General features: G+C 41.5%; 1 protein-coding gene across 10 annotated transcripts in view; it reads right to left on the bottom strand.

Annotated features, from left to right (window-relative positions):
• dmd (dystrophin) overlaps nucleotides 1-23,970 on the bottom strand; it is a 207,526-nt gene that overhangs the window by 158,505 nt on the left and 25,051 nt on the right. For 9 of the 10 annotated variants that reach the window (XM_041966474.1, XM_041966467.1, XM_041966475.1 and 6 more), the window contains 5 exons: nucleotides 22,335-22,436; nucleotides 20,874-20,944; nucleotides 18,925-19,043; nucleotides 11,116-11,312; nucleotides 97-225 (listed from right to left, as the gene is read on the bottom strand). In XM_041966474.1, the coding sequence (XP_041822408.1) occupies nucleotides 97-225; nucleotides 11,116-11,312; nucleotides 18,925-19,043; nucleotides 20,874-20,944; nucleotides 22,335-22,424 (606 nt within the window). In that variant the 5' untranslated portion in view covers nucleotides 22,425-22,436. The remainder of the gene's footprint in view (nucleotides 1-96; nucleotides 226-11,115; nucleotides 11,313-18,924; nucleotides 19,044-20,873; nucleotides 20,945-22,334; nucleotides 22,437-23,970) is intronic. The other variant, XM_041966466.1, reaches the window with a different exon arrangement.

Below are 23,970 nucleotides of genomic sequence, written 5' to 3'. Positions count from 1 at the left end.
GACAAACAAGGGCAGACAAAACAACAAGTGTGCAGCCGAAACATTCACCGACAGATGGACATTTGGCATGGAGTGTTAGCGTTGCAAGACACGGACCTGATCAGTAAAACGCCTCCTCTTTTGCTCGGGCGACTTGACATATGCAGCCTGGGTGTAGGCATAGCTTTTATAGCGAGGCTGAGGGGAGGGGCTCCGCACTCGCCCCTGAGCCACACTCACTGTGATCTGAGAGAGAGACGGACAGGACAGGACAGAGAAAGAGGGGGCAGGAGATGCCAGCGAAGAGAGAGAGAAAGAATAAGAGAGGCAAAACAGGGCAAAGCACAGAGCGAAAGATCCAAAAGCCAAAATATAGAGAAGAAGAATAAGCACAGAGAGAAAGAAAAGAAGGGTAGAGGAGAAATTCAGATGAGGAGAGACGAGAGAGAGAGAGGCAGAACAGAGGAGAAAAACTAGCATGAATAATCACACATAAGCTCTGTTTCCATCCAAATGTCAAGCTAATTTTAGGTGAACTTTTGAAAGAGCATAAATAAAAAATAAAATACAGATTAGTTGCAACTCTATCAGCAGACTGTCGAAAAACACATTTCTGAGAAAAATGAAATGTCTCAAAAAGAAATACTGGGCAAGTAGTAATTTACTTTCATTTCAGCAAATGCCATATTCCATGCTCTCCAGAGATGAAAACAGAGAAATACTGCGACAAACTAAAGTGTATCAGACACCTCAGACAGTTCAGTAAGTTTGTGGTGGACTAACATTCATGAAACCCAAAATCACCACAATCAACTGTTTGACAATTAGACTGAAGCGTTGACCTCAAGTGATTCATTTATAAAAACACTGAAAGGGAAATTATGTAACTTTTGAAAGAAAAAATAACGTATTTGTCTTTTTTTTTTAAATGCAAAGTTGAATATAAAAGCAATAAAAAGCATCATTGCCTGATTGAATACGCTCAGAGGAGCAGCACTTTATGGTGGCTAATGTTAGCATACTTTAGCTTATTATGATTCACATTATTTTATCATTATGCTGTCATCATCTTGCAAAAGCCACTTGTGCAGTTACACACAGTAGTTTCCAATGGAGTTTTATTACCGATACATTAATGTGTAAGCAGAATTCTACTGCTGTCACTTGTCAAGGTGGTGTTAGTTTGAATTACTTCTTATACTGTTTGAAACTGAAAAAATGTTCTAAAAATAAGTATTTGTATGCTGAATCTAGAAATAATAAAGCAGGCTGCTGCACAAACTTCACGAAAACTGAAACTCAATTTTAGAAAATAATTTAAAACAGGTTAATTTGCACTGAAAACATTTGTTATGAAATGTAATCCGTAGTTATGGCTGTCAAACAAGTGAAGCGGAGTAAAAAGCTTTGAATTGAGTGGATTTAAAGTATAAAGTAGCATAAAATGAAATACTCCAGTTAAATACCCAGAATACAGCAACTAAAGGGTTCTCTTTTACTTTCTACCACTGCTGATGTTTGTAAAGGTAAAGACACCTGAGGAGTAATCTGATTAGTTATCATGGTTTTTTCAAATTTGACAGCTGATAAAGTCCTTGGATGGAAACCCAGCGACGGATAATGCAGACGTGAGGGAGAGAGAGACAGAGGTGGACAGATGTTATGCAGGAGATGTGGACAGAATGGAAAACAGCCAACAGCACAGAGTCAAAGCTGACGTCGTTGTGAGCAGCTCCAGTTCCTGCAGCTCCACCACACCCATCCACACACCAACCGCTTCCTGACACACTCTGTCTGCCTGCGGATGTTTCAAAGTCACCAGTTTCACACTTTGTTTTCTCTCCAGGGAAAGAGATCACTCAGCTTTTTGGCATCGACATCCTGCCTCACACTCGGGAAGATTTATTCCAAACTAGCAGCAGCTCTGGAAAACTGCCGTCCTCAGCAATTTACCATCGTCTGTCACTTACTGGCCAGCAAACAACCGACTGATTTTTATTTTCATGAAATCTCATTAAGGGTTTCCAATGAAAACGCCTTGAGTTGAATTTCATCATGAGACTCCAGATAATGTTCTTTTCTGTTAGTTGATACAGATGTTGTGGTAGGAGCTCCTCGCAGCAGGTAACATTTTCCAGGTAAAAGGAAAGATTTCAGAGTTTAAGAGTTTTTATTTCTATTAGTCAACTTTTAACAACTAGTGCAACTCTGTCCACTCATCCAAGCTTGTTGCTCTCAGTGTGGCTATTTTGTAGGTGGCGGCTTGTCGGACGATGCTAACGATGCCACCACCTGTCTCCAACCTCAAGTAAAAAAGTTAAATTCTCTTGATTTATTTAAAGGAATGGTTCAACATTTAGGGGAATGCTCTTAGCAAGAGTTAGATTAGCCGATTGATATGCTGTATGCTAACCATGAATTTGGCGCCAGTAGACGATTATCTTAACCTTAACTTAACTAAGACTTGAAGTAAGGGGAAACAGCTTGTCAGGCTCTGTCCAAAGATTAAGTATCAGCAGTTTTAAACCACAATAATGAACCCAGTTTAGTTATAGTTCATTAGAGCAGTGACTTCCCCCCCTGACAGCACAACTTGTCATTCTTACATCACGTTTAAACACACAAGATACAGCACGTTCATGATTGAGTTTTAGGTGCCTGTAGGGGGATTTAGTTACCTGTGGACAGAGCCAGGTTTGGTTTGCATGCATAATGAAAAATGAAAAATATTGCTTATTGATATCAGTCTATCAATAAGTCACAGACAGTTTTGGATGAAGCCTTTTGGATCACAGTCAGGTGTGCAGCTATCGTACGTGTCTTGGATTGGAAACTACGAGCGGGATGAGTGTGTTTTTCTTTCCTGGTGTGTGTTTCACGACTGCCTCTTCATGTGTATTAACACATAACATGGTCTATCAAAGACAGAGGCAATTACACGAATACTTCACCAGTTAGTGGATGACTGCAACAACAGAAATATGGAATCTAAACTGCTGTGATTCCTACAAAGAGTGTAAATATTTCTAGTTTAATTGGTTTTCTTATTGAAAAAATGCCCATAATTGACAATAACAATTCCATCTAACTCTGCAGATCAGTGCCACAGCATTAAATGCACACACAGTGCAAGCAACTGCAAAAAACGCTAAAACCAGCTTCACTACTGCTGTGAACAATGTACAAATACAGGTGTACCATTCTGTTAAATGTGCTTTAAGAGATAACGGCTTCCAAGAAGCAGAGGCCTTCCATTTAACTCCAAAATCCAACTTTTAGCAGTTTGCTAAAACATGAAGCCAGAGGAGGCTGTCCTCCCATGGAAAATGACAGCATCAGTTGTTTCAGCAAATGCTCAAGTGACAAAGCACTCTGGGAGCCAAAGGCACTATGATTCTTCTCTGCACACCAGCGCACCATGCTGTTGCTAGCTAGCCAGCGAGTGAATGGATTTTGATACGAGAATGCAAATGAAAATGATTTTTTTGGCACATATGTTTAAACCGGCGCACAATACGACCAGGGCTGTGATCTAGAATGCTTAAAAAGCCATTTTTCATTTCGTCTCAACAATAATTTGGAAGCCAGGGTCTCAGATTTCACCTTTAAAATCACACAGCAGCCAAACTGTACAGGTGCCCTTACTGTGGACGGACACGTCTTTTAATAGACGGCCGATACTCCCGCTTGTTTGACATTCCCAAGACGCCTTTTCTACGACAGCTGGGTGAGCCGCTGCATCGCTAAAACCAAGTCAACCATTCCACCACAGACATCATAAAAGTTTAATCTCTCCCTGTCTCGGCTCCTTCTCCCCAGCTATCAATCTCCCCTTTCGCCTCCATCCTGCCTCGCCTCCCTCTCTTCTCCTTCTCTTCTCCTGTCATCGTTTCTCGGCCCGTCTTCCGCTTCTGTTTTACCCCTCGCTGTTTTCCCCTTCCTCTCCTTCAAGGTGGATTAGGTGTTTTTCTTGCTGTAAAGAGCAGACAGCCAGAGGCGACCTCGCCCCCGGATCAAATGGTCCCTGGCAAATAACTCTTAGCGTTTGTTTTCACCTGCTCCGAGCTCCAGACGGGTGGAGTTTTAGTACGTCAGGACACCTTTCACTGCTTTTAAGCACTTGTCTCAAACTTTGGATTTAGTCATTTTTCCTGCTTTTCTTCCTCTCTTCCTCCTTGAGTCCCAGGTGGTGGTAGTATGGTGTTGATGTAAGAAGGTGGTGACAGCGGCGCTTTGATGATGACAGATGAGGGAGGAGGCAGATAATAGCCGCTGTCAGTAACTCTTTTTCTCCCCTCCCGTCTTTCCTCTCCGTCTCTCGTTTTATTGCCGTCTGACTTGTTCCTCGCACTCCCTTTTTGTCTGCTCCATCTCACTCTTCATTTCCCGCCTCCCCACCTCTTCATCTTCCTGTACATCTTTATATGTATTTACACCTTCCCACTTTCTCGCTTCCCTCTTCGCTTCGCTTCTCTTCGAAACCGACACCTTTCTCGTCCACTTTCTTTTATTCCCGTCTAGCTTTCTCTCTCTCCGGCCGTCTGATTCCCAGAAGGAAGAGGCCTGCAGTTTCTCTCCACCCTGAGACAGAGGGCTGATGAAGGGAGGGGTTGATGTGGCCATTAAACTGAGTGAGATAATAATATTACCAGCCATTACTCCAGGAAGCTCACTCCATCCTGCTGCGATTCTGCGGGATCGCATGACACCGGCCTCAGCTTAACTCGGCTCTAAAGGTCAGCGCCGGTAGATCTGATTTGTGGCTCCAGATCTGGTCAATTCTTTCCAGCACTTTCATTCAGAGGTTCTGTCTCAATTTAGTGCTCAATTTTCATTCCGACGCTCACAAATTTTAGCCGCCGAGAGCATGAGATAAGAAATTTGTCTACTCCTCGCTGAGAGGTGACCACATCTCCCAGCATGCCTCGGAAGAAGCAGGAGGTAGAGAGGAAAAGCACATCCGCTTGTTTTTGCTGCCTCTGAGGCTCTAAACTGAATATGTGGCTGGAAAATGGGTGGATGAGCGGATGAGTGGACACATGTATGCTGATAGATAGATGCTGAACTCTTCAACTCTGTTACTGGCTGATTATGTTTCTGTTTGATACCAGTAGTTATTAATACTGGGAGAGCAGACTAAGGAGTCTACCAGTTAAAACCAAATATAACTATATCGATATAATGGTCTGTTGACATTTGGTATAAACCAAAATTGCGTACTTATTGTCTTATAAAGGACAGCTACTGTGTGGAACCTTATGTACAGTGTAATTTAAGCAAAAGACAGAGATCCCTGTGTGCACAGTTACGCTCAGGAACATTACCATTAGCTATAGAGACTGGAAGGTTTAATGCTACTCCAGAGAAGGACAGACTTTGTTTGCTGTGTGATTTGGGAGAAGTTGAGAATGAGGTTCATTTTATGTTTTACTGTCCTGTATACGCAGATATCAGAGAGGTACTTTTCAAGATGTCCTGTTTATTTTGATTTCTTTTGGTTGGATGACCATGAAAAACTTGAACTATGTTTCAGAAGGGGAACCTTTTTCATGGCAAAATTTCTTTACCGGGCCTGGAATAGAAGGCAAGATATTTTGTTTGAGAACTGAGCAGCAGAATTATTGTTTAGGATGTACTGCTGCAATGTCAATATATTGGTGTCTTGTAAACCCATGTGGGTTGGGCACATTTGTGTGCATGACACGAAAATAAAGAAATCAATCTATAATCAATCTATATCATTACATCCACTTTGATATTGTATAACTTACATATTGTACATCTTACAGCTGACGCTTTATTTCAAGTTCTGGTTATCGGTCTTTAGCTGCAAAAACAGCTTTAAGTGAAGCTATGTAGCTTTTGAAAGCAGCACAACTCTTCTTACAAATGAAAACTTTAATTCATTGGCAATGAAACACACATTTGCTAAACTACATACCTATAAAACGTCGCATTCTCCCATTTCTCCGACTTTCTTGTTGTAAGCTTTTATCGAAACATGAAGTGAGCCGCACAACATTTTGTTTGGATTTTTAGGAGTTAGCATTGTTACAGATGTCTGTGGGATTTTGAATTAGGTTTGCTAACTTCTGGAACAGATCCCTTTAGACTGCTTGACATCTATTTTACCACCTGAAACGTTATAATGCAATAAAAATGTCATTCCCAAGAAAACAGCATCTACGCTGCAAAACCCAAAATCTTAGTAAAATAAAATTAAATCATGGTAAAACATTCTTGTTTGTTGTCTGACAGGACACAGTTTCTTATCAGGCAGATTTTATGTTTCATTTGTTTCAGGCTTTTTTCTCCTTAATTATCTTAATCAGATATTAGAACTTGCTGCTGATTTGTCAAGCTGATCGACACAAACAAGAACAAACTGCTCTGCCAACGTCAGAATTTCTTTGTATGCAGACAAATATACTTGTTTTTAGTCCGGCTGTACTACTTTTAGATAACTGTGGGTGTTCTCGACTAGATGCTTTTACTTCAAATCTTTGTTAGTGAAATTTTGCTCTTCTGTTGAAAAATAATTTTGCTGATTTTAAGTAACATTTCCTCCATGTTTTCTTGCTTTTGCAGTGTAGAGAATGAAGTATAAAACCTAGCTAAAAGCAGCGCTGCACTCTGGCCTGGGCTACAGAACAGCTAAAGTAAGAGAGCTTGTCACACCGCGGTGAGGTCTGTCTCGTCATGGGGTTTTTGTCTTGTCATTTCCTGTTTTATTTTGAAGGTCTAACTCTCCTCTCGTTTCAGAGCACTTGCCCTTCCTCATGTGTGTGTCCACCCCGATCACCTGTTGTCTCCACCTGTTCCTGATTACCCTCCACGTGTTAAATAGTCTGCGTCTCCCTTGTCTTGTGCCAGTGTGTCTTTGTCCGTCTGCGATTCACCCGAGCCCGTCTTCCCCGTTTGTCTTTGCCACAGCCACAGTCCTTGCACTGAAGCTCTTGTTTCCTCCTCGTGAGTGTTTTTTGTTTTGTAATTTTGATATCCTAGTTCCTGGTTTATTTTCGTATCTTAGACCTTAGCCGAATTGTTTTCCTCGTTGTAGAGTGATTTTCAGTTGTTTCTGTTTTAGTGTTTAGCTTCTAGTTCCTCAGCTTTTAAGGAGAGTATTTTGATTTCATAGTTTTCCTTATCTAGTTTCTATAGTTCCAGTATTCCTAGTCCTTAAAGTTTTCCTCCTTCGGAGTGTTTTTCGTTTCTTATTTAATAATTTTTTCTAGTTTTTCCTCATAGTGTGCATTTTTTCTGTTATTTTTCATTACTTAGTGTGTTCTAAATTTATCCTCATAGTGAGCGTTTTGTGTTTCTTTGTTATTTTCTTATTCTTGATATTCCTAGTTATAGCCTTGTGCCTAGTATATGTGGCGGTTGGTGTTTCCGGTGCTTTCATTTTTACGTTCCACTTCCTGTGTTGCTGTGTGTGTGCGCGCTAACTGTACTCTTATTTTCTGAGGCTCCCTTCCCCCCTGCTGCGTCGAGGAGTGATTGGACACACCTGGATTCACTTCCGAATCAAGACGCCTATTTATACTCTGCGGAGACGCTCCTCGACGCCAGAGTATACTACTTCGTACCATGGTACCAGTGGCTTCCCGTCTCTCCAGTGGTAAAACTTATTACGGTCTCGCTTGTGAACTTTCCGTGTGGAATAACCCTGTCTGTTTTTTCTTCCAGTGCCTCCCGCGCCCACACATCCCAGCACTCTCTGAAGCCTTTTTGAGTTCGTTTGGATCACGTGTCTCATTGCCTGACATTTGCCTTCTCCGTTTGTTAAAATAAACTTTGTTTAAACCTTCTCCTTTTCCGCTTGACACTCATCGAAGTGGAACTTGGGTTGAGTTTAATAAAGATCTGTGAATTCAAATCTCTGCGTCTGAGTCCCGGCCTGACAGAGCTTTGTTAAGTTAATGCTAGTTTGGGTAAAGCAAACCTACTTTTCCCAGCATGTTTCTGTTCAGTTCTGATGTTTACCCAGCAGCTAAACTAGTTGTTCACAGTTGGCTGTGACTGACCGTCGTGGAATTCGCTATTTGATGTGTTGAAGCTGCCTTTAATTCACTTATTTAAAAGTATTAAATAATAGATTTCATAATTAAACTAATTCATTGGATCAAAGTAAAATAATCAGCCAAAAAGACATAAAATTAAAAAATATCTGGCAGTTTCACGGTGTTGTAGTAAGTTAATGCCCTTTGTCTTTGTAGAGCTGTGCTGGTCTCTTTCCCTTTTCAAAAGTGTTCTTTTCTTGAAATCTATGTATTATGTTGATTATGAAGGGTCAAGAGACGGTGTCAGTATTTTGCAAAAAGGCAGATAAAAATAATAATACTGCTTTACCACACAGGCTGATATAAACTGTTTTTCACTTGCAGTGAGCGGAGCTGTGTCATCTCTTTCCACATATTCTCCCTTTTCATACATTTTGACTTTGTTCACTCCAAGGTTCAACACAGGAATTGTATGTTTTGGAGGCTGCCTCTTGCGCTGCATAGATTTTAGAAAGGATCCCTGTTACATTTTGACTTGTCTTTATCAAAAACTGGCTCAAGGCAAGAGAATTGTTTATTGTCCAAAGTACAACCACGTAAAAATAATGCTCCACACAAAGGATTGACCTGCAATGATCTTTTTCTGTCTAATACAATTTCATGAGCAGTAAAGCTGAGAGGTTACTTTCTTATTTGTCTTCAATGTCTGATGCTGAGCTGCTTTATAATATTTGACGTGAATTTGCCGTAGTTTCTCCTCTTAATCACGCCTTGTGATTAAAGTGGTTGTGATAATCTGCTCACTGCTGGTTCCTCCAGGAAACCTGCTCTCAGTTTGTGGTACCACTGAGAAGAAAATATGCTGTCAAACGGCTCATTATCCAATTTATCATGAGATAGGAGAATCCAAACAGTGTTTCTCTTAATCTTTGAGCCATGCTTTTGAGCCTTCACACCTTCATTTTATTTTGCAGAGGTTTAGGGAAAGAGTCTCAAATCTCTGCTGGTAGAGATGTAGAAATAGTGCGTCTCCATAGTAATGCTGTTACAGGACCCTTTATTATTACATTTATGTTCAAGTATTTCCAAATCTCTGCAGAATTCCTTTGATTAATTCTGTTCTTGGTGTTGCCGCCATACAGCACTGATTTAAGACAAGTCGAAGGACATCTGAGAGCAGGGATCATTCCCCCTGTTCCTTTCATCCCCTTCAGTTTCACTCAAACATGACAACAGAGAGGGTCATGGTGGGAATTTCACAAGCCCACTTAGTAATTTTGATAAAGTGGCAGGTTGGCAGGGGAGCGGAATGGGAGTGTTGATGCTTCGAAGGAGTGCAAACTCATTTTGTCACTGGGTTAGATAATCCTGTTCTGGAGCTGATAATATGCAGCGTACAAACAGGTGCAGCCGTTTAGTTGTATAATATGCAATACTATAGAGCCTACTTGAGTATTATTATGCAGTGTGCGCGCTGCCTCAACAACAAAGCAATGAAATATGGAAAGGTAGCTCTAAAGAACAAGTGAGTGTACATGGCTGAGCACAGACACAATGCATGCAGAGCAAAGGCTCATGGGAAATACATCGTGGCATCTTACTTATCATCACAACATAAGCGGTCTTGGTAACATTAACGCCATATCGCACATACACAGTGACAAGAACCACTGGAATGAAGATGTCACCTTTCACCCAGTTCCCATGATGGTCAATCTGACATGTGTTACCACAGAAACAGGAATGGCTAACGCTAATGCTAACAGGACAGCATGCTAGTATATGTAGGGCTCATCAGTGTTGGTTGGCTCCAAAAAATGCAGGAATTTTTGATCTTATATGACTGAAAATGAGATTTACTGTAAAATCTTCATCCAGCTTTTTTCTTTTCTTAAGCCTTTTCAGACATGGAATATGTTACTCCATCTTTCTGTTAAAGTGGCGGCTTTTTGTCATTCAGACGTGACAGGACATGCAGAAAGAGCCTCAATGCTCATGCGGTATTTGGCACCTGGTCCACAGAGGGAGCGGTATCACTGAGGAGGGAGACGTGCTCTCAGGTCACTAATGGGCTGCATCAGTGATGGATTGTAAAACTTATTTTGAGTGTGAGGGATGCCTGATGGATGCCCCCCCTTCACACATTCAATACTCGAATACATTTTCTCACCAGTTTTATCATTTATTAGATAGAGATTTATGCTGCATGTTTAATAAAGTCCAACAGTTTACGAGATGGTTCCTATTTGTCCTGCTGGATGTACATAATTTCATGCGTGCAGTTGTCATGAATGAAAATCAAAACAGTGCTGGTCTGATTATTATGTTTTTGTTTGTTTTTTTCTCTTTTGCTCAGCATTGCAAGACTGATCTGATATGTGAAAAAATCTCCTCAACAACACAATATTATTCTTATTCACAGTATTTCCTGTTTAATTACACTGATTTGATTGCTTTTGTGCATAAGAAATGATAATCAGGTGACTCATTCAGTCTCTCTCTGTGTGGGTTTCACATTGTGCTGCTAGCCTTGACATTAATCATTTCAGACTGGTTTGCAGTGTTACAGAAATGTTACTAGGTCAGACCTAGAATGTGTGAAAGGGGCTTTTTAGTGACATTATAAAACGATTCTTAATGGTGAAGACCCAGTGAACTACTTGGGTTTGAAAGTTGAAAACATGTTGTGCTACGCAGCAAAAAAAAATAAATTGGCACGGTAATTTGCCAAAAAGTTGACAATTAAAAAGTGCAATGGTGGAACAGGAAGTTCAGTCTTTACCTACTGTGGATAAAAGTCTGCGGAGGAGAAGATCATTATTAGAGTTTCTGGGAGCCCTCGTTTGTATGGCCACTGTCTCCGAGATTACAGATACTGAGAAAAATGTTGACAGTAGGTAATTTTTGCCCCATTTTTATCTTCACTGTCTATTACCAGAAGATTTTCTGAAAGGCAGGAGGACCTCAATTAGTGTAATGATGTAATGATGAGTCTTCGCTTATATTAGGGAACATAGAGAAGATGCAATGGGATATCAAATCTGGATGAAAATTGGTTCAAGTCAACCTAAACAAAAACAATGAGCCATAACGGTGTCACATGGCTGTGTGTGTGTGTGTGCGTGTGTCGAACCTGCTGGGAGAAGCGCTGCTGGGTCTGGATCTGGTAGTGCTCCTCTGTCGTCACCCGGGTGATGTTGGCCGAGGCCGCACGCGGCAGCGTCTCCACCTCCTTGATGGCCTCCATGGAAACGCTTTGGGGAAGCACCTGGAAGAGCGACGTCACGTACATGATGACGCTCTTCTTGTCAGGGTGAGGCACTGCCACATCTGAGGACCAGAGACACGAGAGACATGACAGATAAAAAGACCCAAACACATACGAGTTTTCAAACCCAAAGCACACATCCAACCCCTCCAACCCCTGCATCACCTGCACTAAGCTGACAATAAACAAAGAGGATCAATCGTAAACAGATCAGAATGAAACTGGTCGTTATGTTCTCTAATTCACGAAGTAGAAAAGTTAACATTGATAGAGACCCAAGACTGAAATAACGCTGTAGTTTCATCTGCTCAGAAAAAAAATGGTACAAGAAAATAAAAAAAGCATATAAATACTTTCAGACTTAAATATAGAAATCCCAAAAAAAAAAAAAGGACTCAGAATAGGATTTTGAAAATTGAAGGGCACTGCACTGCAAATGAAGCAACGTCTTCTTCAAATAAACAACAAAACACATCACTGGTCTAGATCAGGCATGTCAAACTGATTCCATAAAGGCCCGTGTGGCTGAAGGTTTTCATTCCAACCAAGGAGGAGCACACCTGGCTGGAATCAATTAATCAGCTGATCTCAGTCTTCAGCTGATTACTAAGTGATTCCTTGATGTTGATTGGTTGGCCTGGTGCGCTCCTCCTGGAACAAAAACCTGCATTCACACGGCCCTTTATGGAATCAGTTTGACATATGTGGTGTAGATGCATATAAGCATTTTCTGATCTGACGCCTCCTGTGGTGAAGGTTTGGTTAGGTTTAGGGTTAAAATCACTACTTCGTTAAGGTTAGGGGATCTTCATTGTCATGATTACAATATTAAAGACTTGGCAAAGATGGTGGTGTTAAAGTCTGACCTCCTCCTTTATTTTCCCTTGTCCAAAATAAAATGCATGGACAACATTTTCAATGCAAATCCACCAATCCAGTCTCTCCAATAACATCCTGTTTTAAATTAAATAAAATTTGTTTTAAATTTCTTATGATAGCAAACTAAATATTTTTGTGTTTCAGACTGTTGGTCTAACAAAATAAGGTATCTGAATATGCTGACTTGGACTTCATATAAATTCAGGGGTAATTTTCAGTACTTTCTGGCATATTACTTAATTATTCCAGAAAACAATTGGCAGAGTAATCAGTAAATAAAATAATCATTAGTTGCAGCCCTAGAAAATAAATAGAAGCGGTAATTTCAATTAGATGGATCTAATGTACGTGATGGCCATTAATGCGCATCCAAGAGGATGCAGGGTGATGAAGTAGACCGACGTCCAGCTGCAAAAACAGATTTGAGTCAATATGTACTCATGAATAACTGTTGGCACTGTAGCATGAGTGTGCATCAGTCCGCCTGTCTGCTGTGAATCTTACAGCTAAATTAAATGTGCAAACTTTCCCAACAGGTGCAGCAGAAACACACCAGAGCAGTGGTTTCAGGAAGGGTGGCCAAGAGCCTGTGGCCCAGCCAGTCAGCCCAGAGCAAAACTAATAGAGACAGATCACAGCAGGGCTGAGACACAGCAGATAAATGAACACCATGAGAGGCTGGGACGCAGACAGAGAGGGTAGAAGACAGAGAGGGAGGGTAGAAGGGGAGGACAGAAGGACAGCCAGAGGAAGAAATTGAGTGCTAATGAACTGATGGTTATGGGTACGCTAACAGAGTTATGTGCAGAGTGAGGTTAGCTCACGACTGCAGGAATAATGAACAAGAGAAAGGAGGAAGATGGATGACAATGGAGAGGAGTCAAAGCAAAAAAAGAGAGAAAAAAGTCTTGTGATGCAAAGCAACAGAAATGAGTGTGTGTGTGTGTGTGTGTGTGTGTGTGTGTGTGTGTGTGTGCGATAGATACAGTACATGAAGCCAGTCACATTTTTTGGCTGTGGAAGACTGATTTATCAGCATCACAGAGAAATCTGAGGATGTTACTGTTTGTCTGAGGAGGACAAACAGCTCCATAAATAAAGCCACCACCTGCAAGTGTGCGTCGAAGTGTGCGCACATCCGTCACCTGGTTAGTCCACGCTCTTCTTCCATCCCATGATCTCCATTTTAATCTTTTCAGCACAGCCACATGTGTGTGCATACTTACATGAGGCTCTGTAGGTCTTTTGACTATGAAAGATTTGAGAGTGCACAAAGCAAATTCTGAGCCCTACTCAGTCTGCAAGTCAACATTTGAGAGCGCTGAGGCGTTTATGAATGCGCTCGCTCACTTTTCTCCAGCTGTTTGGGCTTCTGAGCACTTAAGATCACAAGAGGTCGCTTGCAAACCATCTTTGACTAGCAAGCTGCAACAGGACACACACACATTATTTTGAATATGACCACATGACTATACAGGACAACATATGATCTACATATTTTATGCCAATATGCTGCATGGTTTGCCTTTAATTTCCGTTCTTGTGGGTGTGTGGATTGGCACCTATTCTGAGAACTCAGTCTTTCTGAATGTAGCCACAGCCCACAACAATCATCTATAATCTTGTTCTTAATCTTAATCTAATAATCTTATTTTTCATTTTTTGTTTGAACACATGGAGTCAGATCAGGTCACAGTAAATACAACCACCCTATATCAGACAATAGGTGGATTTCCATCCAAACGGATTGCAAATTTGAACCAAATTTCAAAAAAATCAGCAAAAGAAAATACAAACAATTATTTGTTTACATCCACTATTCAAGGATTATGAGTCAGCTCATTGAGATAAGCAGTAGGTGGCGCCAATTCTCTCATTAGATAGCGGTTATGCCAGTGTAGAAAAAGAGATCTAAGAGTGCTCAAGGTGCAAAACACAATGTAAATGTGACATTTCTGTCAAATGTGTATGAAAATATATTGATGGAAACACGACTAATGAGCCTCATTCATAAACGTTTTTCCTTTAAAGCTTCTAATAATTTTTACTGCTAAATTTAGTCTTATAATGGAAAGAAAATGAGAAATGGTTTAGAAAATCACACTAGAGATAGAAGGTAACACGAAGCTATCTTGGCTCGTAACAACTTATACTTTAATCTAAACTCTGTTTCATGGCTTAGAAACTCACTACACCATCATTACACCATCAAATTGGATGTGATCAATCATTTACCGCTGATGCATTTTAATATTCAAGATATTACAGACACCAAGTGCTGCTCTTTCTCTTCCACTGTCCCAGCTTTTATTTTATTTCTAACAGGATGACCCTTTACTTCCAGGTCAAACTGAAGAGGTGACGCTCTGCTCTCAGTTTTCAGGCTGCGTTTCGGAGGATCCAGGCTGCCAAAAGTCAGCGCGAGCAGCTTTGATCATTACAAGCTTGAGAATCCCCGTTGTTGGTTCACACACAGATACAGACCTCCTCTCTCATGACTCCCTCGCACACAAATCTGACTTCAAATTTGTTTTGTGCGCTCTCAAATCTTTTGGCGTCAATATACTTCCATACACAAGCATGTCACAGTGTGTGTAGTGTCTGTATTTCCGTGTACTGATGTGTGTGTTCTTGCTTCTGATGCTTCTGCTTCAGAAATCTGTATGCCTCTCCTTGAGTGTGTTTGTGTGTCTGATTTGCAGTCATTCCATCTGTCTCTGTCAACACACACAGAGGAGCTGTCATTAGTTTGGAGTAAAATACTTTCTCAAATGATTTCACTGAAAATATTTGGTTTTGAGAATGATATTTAACTTATGACGGAGAAATCTGATCAATGTAGAAACAAGAAATCGAATTATTCCATTCATGACTTCTCCAAGTTGCTGTGACCCGTGTTAGGTCAGATGAAACTTTAGATTCGTAGCGCGGCAGTGAGAAACATGTCTAACCAATATTCCACAGTTTGCTGATGTGTTCAAAGACTACGTGAAAAATATGGCTTCCAAGAGATAAGTTTGAGACCCGAGCTGCAACACGGCAGCTGGATGTCAGCTTTGATTCCAGGCTAAAGACGTGAACAAAGGAGCGAGAGCATAGAGAAACAAAGCAAAGACAAGAAAGAGGAGTGAAAGAGGAATTAGATGAAGAAGCCGGTGAGAGAAACACACAAAGAGAAGAAAAACAGTGGAAAGTGATACAGGGGGGGAAAAATACAAATCAAATCAAGATAGTGATTATGTAATACGGAGGTTATCCCTGGAGATAAAGCGGAGAAAAGTTTTTACATAACATCAACGATTCTACATTTAACCAACGGCGACATCACAAATACTTCCCCCTCGATACTTGTGAATAAGCAGGCGCAGAGCTGCTTCCTTTCTGCTGCATGTTGGTGTTAATGTCAACCAGCAGCACAAACACAAGCGCTGCACATGTCTGTGAAGAGTACACCAACGTTTGGGATCAGACATTAAGGGGCTTTATAATCTATACCAGGGGTCTCAAACTCGATTTACCTGGGGGCCTCTGGCGGCAGAGTCTGGGTGAGGCTGGGCCGCATCAGGTTTTCCACAAGAAAAGCTCTAATAAAAACATTCCAATGTTCTCAAATATCTTTATTTTTTAACACAAAATAAACAAACAAGTTAATAATTAATACAAAAATAAATCAATCAATAATAAATACATAAAATAATTTTGATAATAATAATACAGCAGATATAGACAACTGAAGAAACCACATATAGTTGCTGACTAGAGAAATCTAATTATTTTTATACAGATTCAATTGTCTGTATTAACAGCTCTTTAACTTTTAGCTTTCTGAACATGAATGGAACATTGAACATGAACTGTTCTGAACATGGCTTCTCTTCTTGCTGCAAGAGATCTGGCACCGCCTCTTCTCGCATAGCCGAGCCACATTTGGCTTGAGGGAGGAAGTAGTTGAGAGCCTCAGTACGGCTTGAAGATGCGCATCAGTAAGTCTGGACCTGTACTTGGACTTATTGAAGTTCAAGGTGGGGAAGAGCTTTTCGCACAAGTATGTGCTCCCAAAAAGGCACATGGTCCGCTTGAACATTCGGAAGAGCTCAGGGAAGCTGGGGGTCATTTCTCTCAAAAATTGTCTGCTTTTCCACTCACCTCCCTGAACTTGGCTTTGAGTTCAGAGTTGCACTGCAGGTCAATAAGTTCCATTGTTGTTTCGCCGACGCGCGGAGAACGTACTTTCCGCAATGTGCGTCGTTTCTGCTTCTTTTTCGGTCCCGCTCAGCGGCAACTTAACAGCTGATGTCGCAAGTTTGCAACAAGCCCGACCGATGTCCCGCCCTCGAGAGCCATATACCCCACCGTGATTGGTAGGTTCGTTCAGCAACACTGTAAAGTGTCATTCGTATCAAACTTGCAGGCCGCACTAACATTAATCTTTCACATTACAAACTATCGTCCCACGGGCCGCAGTTGGCCCGGGGGCCGCGAGCTTGAGACCCCTGATCTATACAGAATACAAGACCCCCTATTATCAGAGCCTCCGGTCAGAGAAGGAAGACCTTTGACTGGGGACTGGATTGGATTTGTTACTAAACTACAGAACTAATACAGGACTCAGACTTTTAATCAGAGCCATGAGGCACGATCACACCTATTTTCAGCCTGCTTACACTGGCCGCCAGTCGGATTTAGACGTGATTGGAAGATCTTATTGATTATTTTGATTATTTCATGGCCTTGCGCGCTGCTGTTGCTGTGTGAACAACTGAAAAACTGACAATTTGTTTACAGCTTTGGTTATAATCCCTCTTCTGAACATGCAAAAACAAGTCATTTAACTGACAGAAGAAAGAGACATAAAGAAAAACAAAAACCACAAGGAACATAGTTGAAGTCTGTGATTATACCCAAGTATCTGTCGGGGCTTGATGTTTAGCATTAAAACCGCTGCTGACATGAGAGACAATGTGCTGTTTCAAACGTTCGAACATCAAACGAGTGTCCAACTTCCCAAATCCTGACAGCTCTTCTTTACTGAGATATGAGCCACAAAATCCTGTGACAAACGCATCGTTTCATAGTATGAGGAAATGTTCAAAAAGCCCAGATGGGGGGTTAATGGTGTCTAGAGCATTGATGTGCAGCATAATAATAATACACGCTCACCCCACTTGCTCCCAACTAGTGATTGTTTATTGTAAGATCAATGGAAATTCATCTGCCGTGATGTGTCGTTTCAAGGCTTAAGTGAGCTGCGAGGGATTACAGCACTCCCTATTGTGTGGACTCAAAGCCTGAACACAGCACTCACAACGGGGGGGGGATTAAAGAGGAATACCTCTGAATACTTCCATTTCTGATTGCACATGCAATCAACAAACCATTTCCAAAAACAAGCCTGATCATACATGTGCATGGAAAGGTAAAATGGATAAACTATTGCACCCAAGGAGAAGTACTCATTTGACCGTGTATCGCAAAACCGCACTAGTGCAATTCAAACAACAAAAAAATCCAAAAGGCTTAACACTGAATTTTCATGTAATTATGATCCAGAAAATGTACACATGTACACATGAAAAGGAAATCCATATCTGTCTTTAATTTTACATCTTTGATTGGTTATGTTCATGTACTGTATGTCTGTACTGACCCCTACTGACTCATTTCTGCACAAGATGAGTCAATATTTATTTAGTCAATTAGGATTTAATATTGTTGAAAGCAAATCAATAGTGTCCTAATTTCTAATGCTGAATAAGAAAAACCCACAAAATTAGTAAAATTTTTCAATACGCATATTCCTACAGCTGAAGAGTCATCTATTGAACCACCCGCATGCCATCACTCATTGGAAAACTGTAACTCTAACACTAATCCTGCCTGGTTGAAAACCCTACCAGGCAGCTTCAGTTTTAAGTGGGTGAACTGTCTCCATTCACAGACATCTAAACACAATGTATGGACAGGTCAGTTCACTTCAGGACGACAACAAACCTTCTCAGCCTGACCATAAAAATGGAAAAGAGCCAAATTGTCAAAGAAACAAAATGGTTTGGAGAGCTTAGATTAACATTACAATCAGGATGAAAGTAGTGCACTGCAAAAATTGTAAGCTGTATTAAGAACAAAGATGCACCGATCAATTGGCTGGTGATTGGATCAGTGTCAGATATATCCGACCGCTGTCTGGGAGCTTCCTCTCCCCTCCTCTGCTGCCTGTCTGTGTGTTTCACAGAGGGCGGGGCTTCACCCGTCCACTCCACACACACTGTCTGGTCGTTCTTCCATTCTTCTATTAAAGTGCAGTAAATCTAGACCTGCGCTTGCAAAAAACACCACCACCATTTATCACAGACAGCTGCCCGTCAAAGGCGGTGTTGCAATAATCTTTGACCCCTGTCAGCTTTACTTGCTTTACCGCTGCCAGATAGTTTTGATTAAGAGTCTGGAAACTGGTCTTAGGTCAGCAGCAACCGTGGCAGTGATGGATGCGACGAACGTCAACAGAAACTAGGCGACCGTACTTGTTAAGAGGCACCTCTGGTGTTATTTTGCACAGAATTAAAGGCGTTTGAGAACATTTTCGCCAACCTGTCGGTCAGTTCGTGCATCACTGATCAAGTCCTTCCACCAAGGAGAGCACAGTTATCGCCCTGGCAACACCCAATCACTGCATGACATGTCAAGTTCAACTGGGCCAATTAAGGTGCATGATTGGAAGGCGTGAAATATGATGGGAGCTGGAGCTCACCGTGAATATTCTCTGGAATTATGATTGTGTGTGTGTGTGTTAGTTACCCTCAGGGTCCAGCAGTTTCTCTATCCCCAGGTGTTGTTCCGCCTTATTAAAGGCGTGTTCCAGTCTGTCGATCGCTGACGTCTTCTTCTCCACTGAGCTCCAATCAAAAAGCTCAGGTCTGCGGAGGCAAAAGAGAAATCAACAGATAAAAATACAGAATACCGAAAGCATTCAGCAGACCACGTCCCTGGCTGATCATTTCCTCTGTTGCTCTGTGCATACTCTTCAGCATGCATTGAATAAAAGGAGACACAGAGCATTTCCGAAAGTAAAAAGGGCTGACATTGTAGTAATAAAGTTTTTATTACATGGCCTATAGATTAATTTTCTTAAAAATTACACACATTGTAATTAACTCATTTCAGCTGATGCACTCAAGTCTATTTTTGGAGCTACAGTCAGCAACCATGTGACCATCTGTGATTCTTAGCTGTGCATCCCTCCAGTCAACCATTAATCCTGAGTACATAGTGAAAGTGGACCATATAAATGCAAAGTAATGTGTTGATTTTGTATGTTATCTCATTCCAACATTTAAACATTTGCTCTGCTGCTGTTCAGGAAACACAGCGAATGCCACTGACATGCAGCGACAGAGAGAACGATCTGCAGGGTGACGGCTTTGGTGTGTGTGATCTCCCACTCTGTATTCATGTAAAGACACTGCAGAACAGATGTTCATGCTAGCTAACTGTGATTTAATTCATGATTACATAGGTTCAGGCCTGAGACCCTAACTCTCATGGGTATTCAAGGAGGCAGACTGACATAGTTTCAGCCACTCATCTATCTATTCATCCAGCTTTATTCATTCGCTCATTCACTTGTTCATTTATTCATTTTATACAGCTTTTCTATGGAATATTACAACTTCACCGCACTGGGTATGTAATTAATGTATGATGGTATGAACCAGAGCGCACTAGTGCTGCAGGCCAGACGTCTGCTGTGGCCCCTGAAGGGATTGATAAACGAATAATTGAATGTTTTAGTTCAGTTCACCTTACTCAACTTCTGACTACGTCATGTCATCAACATCGAAAGGTCTGTCAGTTAGCAGCTTCACAAGCACAGCACTTCCTCTTAGTACGATCACAGCTGGAACATAAGAAACCTGATAATATCTTCATCATTTGAAACTCACGATCTAAAAGCTAGGATTTGCAGGCTGGAACATCTCTGTAGCACCACAGCGCTTCATCTATAATGTTATGTTGTGACACATTTTATCTTGATCAAAAAATGGCAGCTCCTGCACTTGGCCATATTTTGATTTCCATAATGTTTGGATGACCTATTCAGACGTATTAATCATGATCGTTATGCGTCACCAGTGGCAGATGTAGAGTTGCACAATAGTAATTTCCTCATCTGGCATCAGTTACATTATATTATATTCGGAGGTTTTCAGGGGAACAGCTTTCAGCTATATGAGGGGTAATAACTGGAACTTACTGTGAACAAACGACTCAAGTTAAATTTTAATCTAAGCAGAAAAAAAACGACAACCATCAGAACTGAAAGGACTCAACACATTACTGGCAGCGGCACCAGCAGCTTAACTCACTGGCAGCTTCCTCCATGTCCACGCATTAACTGATTAGCTTTAAATGGAGACGATGTCATTCATCTAGCTGGCTTCCTCCAGCAGGGCACCACTAATAGCTAGCTGGCAGTACCTGACATATTCTGTTCTCTGCCTTTCTCTGTCTACCTTTCTATTTCTTTTTCTGAGTGTGTCGTCGTAATGGGCTCATTTTCCACCTCCAAGTATATCTATTTAATAAAATAGAGCACAATTTAGGCCACTAAATAAATTCCACGAGTCTCCCTCTGTACACCTGTCCATCCATTTCTCCTCTGTGTCCACTGCTTTATTTTCTTTCCATTTCTCTGTCTGCTAACACACACACACACACACACACACACGCTACCTGTTTTACAGTACCTGTGGCTGTGGATGAGGGCATTGAAGGCCAATCCATCATTCCAGCTACTGGAGAAGTTAACCACGTTGACCTGAGGACAGAGATAATGGATATTAAAGGGCCAACCTGTGAATGCAGTATGACACCCACCGTTCAAACACTATCGCGCCAGTACTGGTTTCCAATTTCATAGGTACATATTAGATTGAAGACCCCTTTTCTCTCTCAAATTGCCAGTCTGAGCTTTTAATACACGGCGTGACAGACTACTATGGCTAAAAATAGGTTTGAGACATAATAGAAAGCGGCATGGAGCTCTGGAAGTACTGAGAAGTCAACTGACTGCTGACTAAACTTCGCTCCCCTTAGGTACTGTCGCTATACCTTTCAATCTTTGTATTCTAGCAAAGCAAATATAAGGTTTCCATTGATAACAGTGGCAGATATACCATCAACATTTGTACAATTAATCTTCTTTTTCACACAGAAGTAACCAAAAGCAGGCTTTGATCGCTGAAATGACAAGTTTTATTAGCTGTAGGTAGCTAACGTTAGCTAATCATATTCTCTGAGGTGGTCGAAAAGTGACTGAAAACTTTCCACTTGGATGGTTTTAAAATGAGAAGCCTGTAAAAGCTCTTAAATGTGCATGTGGTGGCCAAATTGACAATACAAATGAATAGACTGAGGCTAAGGCTGCAAAAAGTTGCCAGTTAATGATCCATGTAGGAAGCCTGTTCTTGTGTTGCAGGGTAAAGCCGGTTAGCTGGGTCATTACTGCGCACAGTGAATAAAAGCATGGATCAAATGCTATTCCCACAAAACCATGTGTGAAGATTCAGTTAGCGGCAACAGAAACAGAAATCCACAGAATCATGTAGTCAGCTCATAATATGCTACTTGGCAGTGGAAGCAACCTGGGTTACTACTGTAGGTTGTGAGATTAGGAGATCTGGGTAGCGGACTCATTTTTCACCCTGAAAACATTTCCTTAGGACTATGGCTCAAGTCTCTCTGTCTTTTAGCTTTGTACTTAGGGCTATAAAATGATAATCATCTGATGGCTCTAATCCCAGATCTGGATCACTACCAAAACCTAATCCATTATTCCTTGGCTCAAAGCCTATCTGTCCAGCGAATTTCATGAAAATCTGTTCATGAGGGGTTTGAGTTAGCCAGTCAGAAAGAAATACAGACGACATGAAAAAACATGAGGTCTTTGGCTGGGGTGAAACATTCTGTAGCACTAAAGGTAAAATGGAGAAAGGACGTCATTTCATTATTAGATTTGAAGCTATTGCTTTTAAACAGAGACAGACATAGCTGCTCTACATTTACATTAACAAGACAATGATTCTTTTTGGCTTTACAGGACTAGAGTTTCCTGAGAACACAGGAGAGAAAAGCTCTACTGTATTAAGGACTCCAGTTTGACAGCCTGTGGATTCAGGATAACGCTGAGTGAAAGGAAAGGAACAGACCTGAGGATACTGGCGTGTGTTCTGACGAACCCAACTCAGCAGAATCTTCTCACTGTTGGTCTGCTGTAGGCCCGCCATCACATCCTTCATCACATCCTTTACCTGCACACAAAGACGAAGTATAAAAACTCAGACATGCACACATACACATAGGCAATAGAGATATTTTTCATGTCTCAAACATGACCGTATAACGCTGTGCTGGTGGCCCCCACAGTGTGCAGTGGTCATTGCACTTGGCAGCATGAAGGTTTTGATAATAATAATGAAATTTAACTTTAGAGGGACTATGAATGATAAGTTTGTCCTGTGGATCCTCCAAAAAGCATGAATGAGTCTGACCAATTCCATTAGATTTTGACATATTGAGCAAAGTTGATAATCTCCTCTGGGGATGACTGAAAAGAAATCCAACAGGTGTCCAGGATGGAAAGTGTTCAGGAAGCTTGATGCTGATGTTGAAAGTTTGACTTGAGACTGCAGGGACAGGAAACTTCATTAAGTGCCCAAAACCGAAAGGGTTCATCCTTTCAGGAGTAAGCCTTGTCAGTTAGCAGTTGGTTACTGTTAGCAGTTACCATCAAACACACCTATAACCACTCACTAACACACTCACTCACACACACACATGATATTATGCCTGGCGATGTAACATTACCATGAAGAGACCTTTTTTAGAAAAAACCTGCTGCTCTCTAGCAAAGTTTTGACGTGGCCTGTCAGTGGATACTTTGCATATTCTCTCTCTCTCTCGCTCTCTCTCTCACACACACACACACACACACACACACACACACACACACACACTCAGTCAAAGGACACTTGTGTACACACACATATCCACGCACAAGCCTGTGTGTGGATATGGTTGCATCCTCGCAGTTGGCAGTTGTGAGTGACAGTTTTGGAGCACTTGTTCAGGGCTCGGGGGGCGGGGGGAGAGAGAGAGACATTATACTTTTCACTGCCCGGTTGTGCATTGCTTATGCATATCTTACTTACTCTTACCTATCAGCCACATATGCGCTCACACACACGCATATATACACACAAAAAGGTGAGTTTTTCTTCTTCTCTTTCTCCCCCCACTCTGTGCTCCTACTTTCTTATACCACTTAACTCTCCTATTCTGTCTCGCTCTCCATGCTCTCTGCACTCCGACACACACACACACACACAAACACACACTCATTCATGCAGCGAGGCAGCGCGATGAGTGTTAGCAGAGCTCTGAGCAGGTGCTGGACAGTGGAGTGGAAGACAGACTGACAAAAAAAAAAGGAGTTGTAAGTCTCAAACCCAGTCAACAAAACAGGCGCACACGCACACACACACACACACACACACACACACACACACACACACACACTCACATGATGTAGGAGTAGGAAAGAGTCGTTTGTTCTATTACACACTCACAGATGCACACTCACACACAATGTGCATCTAAACCTATTAATAGAGTTCGGTGTAATTTGGTGTGGAGGTGAATTCCCTGCAAGGGGGCTCACACACACACAAACACACACTCACACGCACACACACGAACAGGTTTGTTAGTGATTCCTCATAGAATGTGGCCTGCCGGGTAAAAAAGGGACTCATTTGGGAGTAGGTCACTGCATGCATTTCCACT

This window comes from Chelmon rostratus, chromosome 24, assembly GCF_017976325.1.
Source record: "Chelmon rostratus isolate fCheRos1 chromosome 24, fCheRos1.pri, whole genome shotgun sequence".
NCBI lineage: Eukaryota > Metazoa > Chordata > Actinopteri > Chaetodontiformes > Chaetodontidae > Chelmon > Chelmon rostratus.
This window is presented reverse-complemented; position numbering and strand designations above follow the sequence as displayed.